At 34.7% G+C, this 11,461-nt stretch overlaps 1 protein-coding gene across 1 annotated transcript in view; it reads left to right on the top strand.

Annotated features, from left to right (window-relative positions):
* Window positions 1–286: 286 nt before the first annotated feature.
* LRP2 (LDL receptor related protein 2) overlaps window positions 287–11,461 on the top strand; it is a 337,404-nt gene continuing 326,229 nt past the window's right edge. The window contains exon 1 of the mRNA XM_053698401.1: window positions 287–436. Within this exon, the coding sequence (XP_053554376.1) occupies window positions 343–436 (94 nt within the window). The 5' untranslated portion in view covers window positions 287–342. The remainder of the gene's footprint in view (window positions 437–11,461) is intronic.

The following is an 11,461-nucleotide window of genomic DNA, read 5'->3' as shown; positions in this document are numbered from 1 at the left end:
TCCAGTTATTAGCAAAATATGCTGATTTTTGACTATTTGTGACTATTGCTCTAAATGACTCTTACCTAAGAAACCCGTTATGTGAAACTAGCAGACTGTGAACTCTTATTAACTCGTGCTGGTTCCAGGGTTGCAAGGTCTAAAGCGCTTTATGAAATGTGTGGAGGGGGGAGTGCAGTGAAAAGGCGATGACTACATGGAAGAAGAACACGCCTTTCTTCCACAACTAGCTGGATAAGAAAAAAAAGACAAGCACTTGACTACTTAAAGAGAATTTCCCATTAGTGTCTCTTGGGCCAGCTCTCTGTCTGCAGCCTGGTCCTTTCCCTCCATGAGACAGAGATGGGAGCTCTGTACAGGATACAGGGACCTGCTGCTGCTGCCCTCACTGTGGGGCTGATTCTCACTTTCTGCATTCAGAGCACAGACTGTCAGGGTAAGCTAGCAACCACTTTTATGTATGCTCAACAATTTCAAAAGAATTCCCATTTACTGACAGTACAAATTGTGCTTCAGCTGAATTATTGCCTTTTAATGAGGAAGGGTTAACAATGTGATATATTTACTTGGATCCTTTTTTTATACTGATTTTGTTAATAAGGTGCAAAAATGTTATGTTTTATAGAAAGTGCTATTACCTATTGATGAGTTAACCTGATACTTTTATGTATTGATATGTCTGTAAATAATTGTAATCTTAATTTTTATTCAGTACCCTGTTATGGTCATATTCTTCTACTTCAATTAAAGCAATGTGTGCATTTTCACTGTTAAGCATTATGTAACCTGTTGGTTCTTCTGATATATAAATATATATACACACATCTAAGAACACCTGACTATGCGTGATTCTGATATATATATATATATTTATAAATATATTTATAAATATAGATAGATTAATATAATGTTAAACACACACATACATGTATAATTCTAAGAACATTTGACTATGTGATATAGTTATAAAGTTAAACAAAGATGATTGGCTTTCTTAATTAAGTACAAAGTTTTTTTTTTATCCATATTGAAAAGTTATATTTTAATCATTAGAGTAGAGCTACTCCTGCTGAGTCAGAGGCAATTTGCAATAATATATTTAGAATATTGTTGCATGTTTCAGGACTTTTCATTTCATAAGACAAGATACATTTTCCTCTTCTGCTTACATATGAACCTTATATCTTTCCTAAATTAATCTGTATCACTATTTAAGCAGTGGGATGCTCAGTGTTTGTGGTGCAATTGCTTGGAAACTGCCAGTGATCCCTGTGCAAACAGATGTTGGATCTGCCTGTAGCACAAAGCCTCTCTTAACCACAGATTTCAAGTTCTCAGAAAGAACTTTTTTCCTGGGCTTTGTGGTTGCCAGGCAACCAGAGCAAGCATGTGACCAGCAGACAATCTAAGGAGTGCGAACCCATGGCACTAATCTATCTGTTATGGAGTCCTCCCCTGACTGTTCTGATTGGAAATCTTTTTGCACCGTTCCTCTTGTCCTGTGAACAACTTAATTGCCATACAATGAAAATGAAACCCTATTGTTATAGGCTTAGCTGAAGCAAAAATTGATTTCCTGGCCCATTTATTGGCAATGCCACTGCAGGGTTGCATAGACATATTCACATTGTAATCAGCTTTCTTTTCTCAACTCCTAGTGTAAGCTTCTTAGAGGGAATCAAGTAAGTAATTATACATCAAGTGCTGATAGAAATACACACACACACAGGTGCTTGCACTGGTATCTTTGATTTCTTCTGTACTTGGAAAAAAAAATATTTTTATGAATCACTATACAGTACGTGTAGGAGTGTAAACCAAGTTATTGCCAAAATTATAATAATAATAAAATATATATATATATAAATAAAAAACAAAACACATTTCCTTTCTATGCATAAATATCAAATAATAAACTAAATGTATGTAACCAAAAAAGGCTCACACACACTTGCACACTGACAGACACATGTAGACACACACATGCACACACACATGTACACATATACACACATACACATGCACACAGACAGACACATGTAGACACACCCATGCACACACACACGTGCACACATGCACACACATGCACACAGACAGACACATGTAGACACACACATGCACACATGCACACACACACATGAACAGACAGACACATGCACACAGACATACACATGAAGACACACACATGCAGACAGACACATATAGACACACACATGCACACACCCACATGCACACATACAGACACATGAAGACATAGACATGCACACACAAATTAAATAGGCAATTCTGTATTAAATATATGCAAGATAAAACCAGTGCCACTTTTTATATACAAAATACTTATTGTCATTGTACCACTAACATATTTTGTAAAAAATGTAAAATCTAGTGATATACTGCTAGATCTCAGGAAATCCCTTTATCTCTGCAACACTAAAGTAATATATTATTTTTTAGTATTTAGTAAGTTAAAATGTCATGAAAAAAATAATTTAGATATTTTTTTACAAGTGAGGCTGATAATTTGTTATACAGTAATAGGTGCTCTAGGAGAACCATATTCATATAACTAAATCAGCCACTAAATAAGATATGTCAGTATTCATGTTAAGTGATCTATACTTGGCTATATTTACCAAGCTTTAAAGGGAAAAAGCTGTGCTTGTATCACTAAAGCAAGTAAAAGCTCTCCAGTCCAGTTTCATACTCTAAACTAGGAATGAGGGTAATTTGTTAACTGGAGGGTTCTTTGAATGCTTGTGAGTTTTAAGAACTTTCTGCTCATTGGGTTCTCTGTAATACAGTTGATCTAGCTTCACTATAACAGTTAATCAGTTGTGTCCAGATTTTATATACACGTTAGTGAATCTCTTTTACACAAAGTGCATCTGTAACCTAATCTTCATTATGGAGATTACAGAGGTGTCACATTGCTTCACCATTATGAGTCCAGTATCCAAATGCTGTCAATACTACACAATATAAAGTTCCATAAGACTCATTTCCAAACATAGGTATATTTTGCCTTGCATAAGTCATAGCAATGCTAGAATAGGGTGACCAGATCTGAGGAAGAAAAAAAGAGACAATTAATCGACGACACACAACATACTCAAATGAAAAAGATTAGACTATGTTTAGATTGTAGCATTTCAAACCATTTATTTTAAATTAAGTAACAAAAGAAAATAATAGCTGCTGCTATTATCACTGTTATTAATAACAACTTTACATGCAACATTGCTAAAAACATATGGATAACAAGATATACCAAGCATAATCAGCTGTAATACCTATCAGTTGTAACTGGTGAATTATTAAATTGCTTAGACAGAAGACTCTATATCTATTTATGGCCCTTTTATTTTATATTTTGCATATGTAGTTAAAAATGAAGGGCTAGATTATAAATGGAATGCTAATTTATCCCTTGCCCACAAATGCACGTGATAAATAACCAGCCGTTACAAGTGGCTGGTTATTGCTACCATGAGCTTGCGGTAGCAATTAGCACTTATAAAATTAAAGAGACACTCAGGTTAAATTAAATTGTCATGATTCAGATACAGCATGTAATTTTAAACAACTTTCCAATTTACTTCCATTAAAAAAAATGTACACAGTCTTTTATATTTACAAATTTTGAGTCACCAGATCCTACTGAGCATGTGCAAGAATTCACAGACTATACGTATATGCATTTGTGATTGGCTGATTGCTATCACATGGTACAAGGGGAGTGGAAATATACATAACTTTGAAATTTGTTATAAAAAAATCTACTACTCATTTGAAGTTCAGACTAAGTGCTATTGCATTGTCTTGTTATCTTGCATTTGTTGATTATGCAAATATAATGTGTTGACTGGTCCTTTAACCAGAGATCAGATCTCTTTGTTTTTTAATAAAATAACTGCAAAAAGCATTTTTTAGGGGTTTAAAGTTGGCAGGTGTGGGGTGTTAGAAAAAAAGATATAATCCTATACATATATAGTTACAATTTGCTGCTATTGCTGCGCTACTTATCCCCTTTGCTGCGCTAGGTTCTCATGGTGTCTCTGACGGCATGAGAGCGAGGCTCCCATCAGAGCCTATAGAAGCAGACATTGCACTCAACTTGTAATACCAGCGCACATTAGCGTGCACTGGTATTACCCAGTGGAGCGCTAATATCACTTTCGCGAAAGCGATATTTATTGCCCCACTTGTAATCTGGCCCTAAATAAGTAAACAGTCATGTTAAAAAAATGGGACATCCCTTCAAAAATGTCTGTGGACAAAGGGACAATGTGTTAAAAAACAGGACAATCTCGTTAAAAAAACGTGACGTCTGGTCACTCAGGCTTAGAAATGTGCTGATATAAAAAGGTGCCTTATGTATTTACATTTAAAGGGGTATAAAATGAAAAGTGCTGGAAGCAGAAGTGTGTTTGGCACTTTTAAGAGAGTCATGAAAAAATATTTATTCCTTCAAATTTACCTCTCAAAGTATTTCCCATTCCACAGCTGCAGTGCTGACCTCAGAGGATAAAGCAGACTGACAGATCACTATGCAGAGTGCATGGAAATGTGGGCTAGCTAGCAATTCAATACTTATTTTTATATGAAGTATATTGTTAAGATATATGTAGCAAAATAGCCCATGTCTAGTATGAGTTTTATGTTCCTTTAAGGGTCTTGTTCTATAAGGAACAATCTGATTGGCAAAAGGTGATTCCCTAACCTGAACTCAGATGGGGGCTTTCTGAAACTCAGCCATGCATGTGGCCCCAGTGGGAAAGCTTTGATTTATGTAGTAAGCTACTTTTTTTGCATTATAATTCTCCTTAAATAGAACTACTTATTAAGAATATGTTGAATATTCAAATTTTATAGTAGTCAGTAAATAAAGGAATGCTAACGAAAAACTCAGAGGAGAACTCTTTAATGTCCGATATTCACAAAGTTATCAGGTGTAAAACATCTACTGATGATGACTCGTCTGATTTCCTTAAACGGTTTTGTTATTGGCTGTAAAGCATTTGCTCGGTTTCAAACAATGATTACAGAAACCTTTGAAACAGTCTTGTAAATGAACTGCTGAAACGTATATATGTTTCTAAAATTACAACTATAGTACATTTAAAATTTAACAATATTAAATTATCTTAAAATAATAGGAAATTCAGCATCTAATATAATTTTACATATTTATTAAACTGATCATTTAAAATTATTATTGTATTTTAATTGAATACATATATTAAAGAATGCATCTACAATTACATAGACGGTTGTGTGAATTTTAATAAGTTTGTTTAATAAACTCTTCCTGTCCTAATTGCCCTAATAATGTCTGACACACATATATCTTTTCAACCCTGAGGCTCCCTGTAGCTAGGTTCTTAAAGGGATGTTAGTAAACACATGCTAGACATAATGATGTATTCAAAGCAAAGATATATTTTTTACAATAATATTGGTTGTATAAATATTGGATATAGGTGTAAATGTTCAGTTTCTAAAAAGTACTTTAGTTTCTATAATGTAATGGGCGCCTCCATGTTTGAATTTGTTTTCTATTTATTTCTGTTGTTCAAACAAAGCTGTGTGAAATCCCTTTTAGGTTATCCTATGTTGCACACAGCCTTTTTAGACAGTCTCTTTTATTCCCTGTTTTATATCTGTCTCTTCAGCAGGGGAAAATAATAAAAAAAGAGATTTTTTAATTTTTTTTTTTAAACAAAGCTGACTTGAACCAACTTGAGTTGTTTAAATCAGGTGTAAAGGATGACTTTATAACTGACTGAATTTTGAAAATAGTTGACATGGAGATTTTTCTCCAAGATAGCTATTTCAGGTGGCTGAGCATGTTGGCTTGCAGTTAATGTACACTTGCAGGATTGCAGTCCCCTGCTTTCATTAGCTAAGACCAGCCTCTTGAAATATATCTAGTCTCTCCAGTTCCTGATATCCTCTGCATCCTTTGTTATACTAGAGTCACAAACAACTTGTTTTGTGTCTTGGACCTTTCAGGTGCATATGGCACTCTGTACATTTGATTAATAAAGTTTACACATTTCTCTTTTATTTAAGACATCAAGTGAAACAGAATAAAGCCAAATTTAGTGAGACTGGAGCTGGTGTTAGCTATAATAATTTTTTAGGCAAATCCATCTCCACATTCTTTACTGAATGGATATCATAGTGTATTTAGCAAATTGGAGACAATGGAAAAGTATTTTCCATACCATATGAACAGAGTAATTAGGTAAATTGTATTGCCTATTCTTTTTATTTCCTAAAAACTCCATTATGCTTAATTAAGATCTAAATTATGATACATTAATATTTTGTCACAACTTAATTTAATGTTATGGTAGAATAGAAAATATTGTGCACCACAGTGGTGAATATATTTGTTATATGTTCTTGAGACTGACTGTCATCTTTCAATTTGTGCTGTTCTACAGTTTTTATGCAGATGTAAATTTTCTTTCTCTTTATCCGATTTAAGAGGGTTTAATGTTCAGGGAAACAATGGCAACCATACTAGATAATCAGACTAATTGAGTATTAGTAATCTCTGTGACCTGACTGTGGCATCTTGTTACAGGCATCAAAAACATGAACACATGGGAGCTAATGTGTAATCATAGCATTAGTTTGTATAGTTCTTTTTGGGAACACATGATTTCAGTAAATGCTAACGTATCAAGCTGATCAATTTCATAAGAAGTGTGAATGCTAAAATATATGATATGCCAATATATCATTAGAAATTTATCCACTTTTATTGTAATGTTTGTTTTTCTTCTTCTTCTTCTTTTTTTTTTTACCAGAAATAGATTTATTAGGATATAATCATTACCTTTGTAAACCAAATACATTTAAAAAAAAAATTGCAACATTCTTTATGCATTCTCGATTGCCTATAATAATCTGCCCTTTGCAACAGGTGATGAAGTGAACCATAAAAGGAATTTGCTAGTTCATCACCTAAACTTACCAAAAGGACAAAAACCTTTAAAAAAATGAGTTAAAATTTGAAAGTAGTAGATGAGTGAACAATAGGTCAGATTACTGACTGCTTGAGTTACTGAAAACCAAGATGGACAAAGTCCAAATGAAAAAAGTATCTGTGGCAAAGTAAGATTGATGTTCAATATATGAACAACCTACCCTCTCTCAACAAGACACTCTTAAGTATTCTTTCACATATTGAGCTGAAGAGAAATTTGAGTAATGAAATCCCTTTTTAATCCAGATTTATTTTTTTTCATGTGTTCGGCAGGAAATGAGCAAAATGCCCGATTGCTGTGAAGTTGAATGCCATTTCATTAAGTCAATTTAATTATATTTTCCTTTTAAGATCTCTAAATTGACATGCCATTTCTCAGACGTGTGCCTAGCATACATTTTATTTGTTCATTAATAGAAACTGACAGATATTTGTATTGTTTTGTTTTTTTCTTTCTTAATCGTTAAATAATTGTTTCACATATTTTTAACCGAATGTCAAATGTTTGTCATTTTTTTGGCAAAATGTGGCATCAGTCAATTGGCATTGTAAAAGAAAACAAATTACATTACTGAAGTGAATTAGTATATTAAACAATTAATATGTGTGCATTGCCCAGTGAGGTTTATGAAAACATTGTAGTGAAATGTTGCAGAACTGATTTACAAATTGACACCTTTAGAATCATTATTCAGTGATTTGAATGAGTTGCAAAATGTTAATTGCCTATCTAACTAAAGAAAATAGACAGACTGTCTCTCGTTAATGAATCACAGAAGGATCGTCAACCGAGTAAACTGTTTGTTAATTATTTGAAAATGTACCAGGTTTTTAATAATATTTTTCTTCTCTTTTTTTGCTAATTATTTGTCAGTTAGAATACAAAGAATATGAAAAACGCATCATTTCCCCAAGACAATGGGGCATATTGTTGAGCAGTTTCACGTTTAAGGAAGGTTCAGGAATGTTTGCTAGTTATTGTCATTTGCTATCGTTGTAAAATTGTACAAATGTGCATTGAAATGCTGAACTTATTTGTGATTTTTACTAATTTAGTAAGCTGACAATATAACAATACAATTTAATGTAAAAAAACCATTTGATTGTATTTATTTTTATGTCTGCAGGTGTAAAATGATATTTATAGGTAAAGTATCTCTTCATCTAAGCATTATTAATAAAACCACTATAGACATATTATTCTGCCATTATAGGTCACAGAAAATATATCTTTACATGGTAGGACACTGCTAATTAACTTTCATTAAAAACTCTGTCCCTAGAAACCCCAAAGACACATTTTTTGAAAGACAATCACTCTTTTAAATGATTGGTAATAATGGGTATAAAGTACATTTAAAAAAAAACAAAACAAAAAAACACAAACGTTTTGTTAAAAGGGGGTCTCTATGGCCCCTTTTTTTAAAAAAAAAGCATATCCCTGTATAGTCTTTAATAGCTTTGTAATTACTGTATTAATAGTGATCACTTGACGTGAATAAATGTGTGTTTATTTAAGTAAAGGCTCATGGGAGCCTCTAGGTGCTTATTAAAGTTATACACATATTCCCAAAGGGCCTTTTTATATGTAGATAGCCCCATATACTTTTTACAACAGAGTTTAGAAAAACACACTTGTTTTAACCATGTTTATTAAATGTTTGATACAAACATACATTTGTTTCACACATTTTGTTGCATATTTCTCTCATGTCATCATATATATATAATGGCATAGTTTGAATCTGCTGGAAAATTAAAATAACATAATTTGCTAGAATTTGTGTGGGGTTCTCACTAACAATTTCCTACAATGAGGCTTAAATTTGAGCAGCACCTAAAACTCCAAAACAGCTCAGCACAGGGGTTGGGTTTGGCTCAGCAGTTAAAGGGTTAAAGTAACAGTAAAGTAAAAATTAAACTTAACCCTTTAACTGCGGGTGACAACACGTGGTCGTCATCTACTCACTGTCTAACTGTAGTTGAAGACCACGTGTCATCATCCGGGGAAGGCAGGGCATTTTGCAGCGGTTCATGGCACTGTCTGCAGTTTAGAGTCTGTAAGAGGTGGCCGAGGTCTCTGCATCTCCTCCAATGATGCTAATAGCCATTGTGACATCATCAACCTGGAGACTAGGAAACGGATAGGAGAGTTTAAGGGTGCAATTGCCTTTAAATAAAAGTAAAACACACAGATACAGCGGACATGATAGATCGCACTTCTAATTATATCTGAAGATCTTACCTAATTCACCTCAGATTCATCTTGTATGAATGCCTTACTATGGGGTAACCTTGAATTAAGATATTCGCCTCACTTGAACCTTCAGAGACCTGATTTAGCCTGCTGGGAGCACAGCCAAAGGCCTACACTCGGGCTCCTAACACCCCCCCCCTGGCCGCCCGGGTTACAGCGGAGATAGTTTTACTGAAAAATTGAGTCCACGCCACATCACTCAATCTGAACATGGAGGAAGACCACTACTTACTAATACAGGCACTACTTATGAAGCTAGATCTGCAGGTGTATTAGAACTTCCAAGACCTCAAACACACCATCAGAACCACTAGTGGAGAAGGAGAAAGCTATACACCTAAAACGGCAGAGAATGAAGACAGTAATACACGAAGTCCAGAGTTTCAAGCCGTCGCAAATGAGCACTATCCCATAATGAACAACACAGAGACCAGCTTCTCAAAGGCTTCTGATATAGAAGGGCAACATAATGTTACACCACTTGAGAACAAACCTGCCTTTGATGGTTGTGCCTCTGTCGCGCCGGGCGAGAGATACCATGCAGAAACTTCATCAGATGGAACTCAGGATGGTGCGGCCAGCCTCCTGATAAGCCACAGCAACAGTCCTAAAGTTTGGAACCTTAGCAATCAGACACCCGCTGGGCGGGGGGAGGTATGAACTTCTGGGCAGATATGAGAAGATATTTAATGCCAGCTTACAGACACAGACAGGTCAGAAATCACAAACTAATGTAAACTTAATCAGACTAAACCACACTGTCCAGTGGCGAATCGTATTGAAATCGATCTAGTCCCTATTGCTGTTTTGTGATTCACAGCATCCAGGCTACTTTACTGCCTCCGGAGTAGGTTGACTGAGGTATACCCTAAAGTATATTTGCACATATGGTCTCAAGTAAACTGTTGAAATTATTATTATTCTCCAGTTGAGAGATATTTAACTTGCTAGTTCAAGTTTAATAATTTATATAACCATATCTTACTACTGTAGCTTATATATTTTGATTGGAAAGTTAGCTTTTACTGTAACAGCCTATTTCTATATATACAGACAGATGGTACTTTTGCCATGCCTTTAGACAAGTCCTTACACCTCTTATAGATCCTTAGGTATTTCTATATACTGGATATCTTAAATTAGGGGCATTAATACTACGTCTTTCTCTAGTTATGGGACCCTCTCATTGATCACTAGCTTAAGATATTTGGTTTAACTAGTTATGCTTTTCTACTATGGTGTTGATCTTATGTTTGAAATGTTACCTTAGGCTGCAATAACCTGTAATCTTATATATGCACAGAAGGTTTTACTAGTATGCTTTCAAGCATACACCTGCACTCGTGTTTTGGCTCTTATGTTTTAGATAAAACTATCTACACAAATACAACCCCCTCAATAATTAGTAACTTTCTGCTCTTGATACCAGGGTCCTTGCTCCAACACATCGCCAGATACCTAAATATCTCTTTAAGTCTACCTTAAGCCATAACATGCTCATAACCATATATATTCTGACCCCCGACAAAATAGAGGGATTAATTTGTATAATAAAATTTTTACAATCACCCCTAGAATTTTTCTAGATTAACCATAGCTTGTTTCATTAAGCCATTATATATATACTCAACACTCCCTGGTCTCCCCATAAGTGGTACTCCCATATGCTAAATACTTCACTTCACCAAAGGTCCAAGAGTGATGGTCGTTATCATTTAAGACCCTCCCCTGTGTCATGCGCTCTAAGTTGGGTACAAGAGTGATCCTGTCTCGATTGGGAAAAGTTTAAATTCTTATCCTATTAAAAATGAGATACCTTACTATTATGCCTATTTGTATTATTATTACTGAACTGTAATAGCCTAAAAAAGAATATATTTATGTAACTGATTTCAGATAATTTTTTCTGTTCTATTCCTACCCAAATATTCCTATTAAGAGTTCCTCATGTTGACTAATTGTTCACCCTAGGACTAACTAACTAACTAACTAACGCCTAGATTACAAGTTTTGCAGTAACAGGGATGCATTGCTAACTTGCAGTTTATTCTCACCGCTCACTTCCCTACAGCGCTGGTATTACGGGTTTTTATCAACCCGGCGTTAGCAGGCAAGAAGTGCGCGTAGAGCAGAATTGAGCTCCACACTGCACTCCAATACCAGCGCTGCTTAATTGAGCAGTGAGCTGGTTATACATGCTCGTG

Source organism: Bombina bombina, chromosome 1 (assembly GCF_027579735.1).
Source record: "Bombina bombina isolate aBomBom1 chromosome 1, aBomBom1.pri, whole genome shotgun sequence".
Classification (NCBI taxonomy): Eukaryota; Metazoa; Chordata; class Amphibia; order Anura; family Bombinatoridae; genus Bombina; species Bombina bombina.
This window is presented reverse-complemented; position numbering and strand designations above follow the sequence as displayed.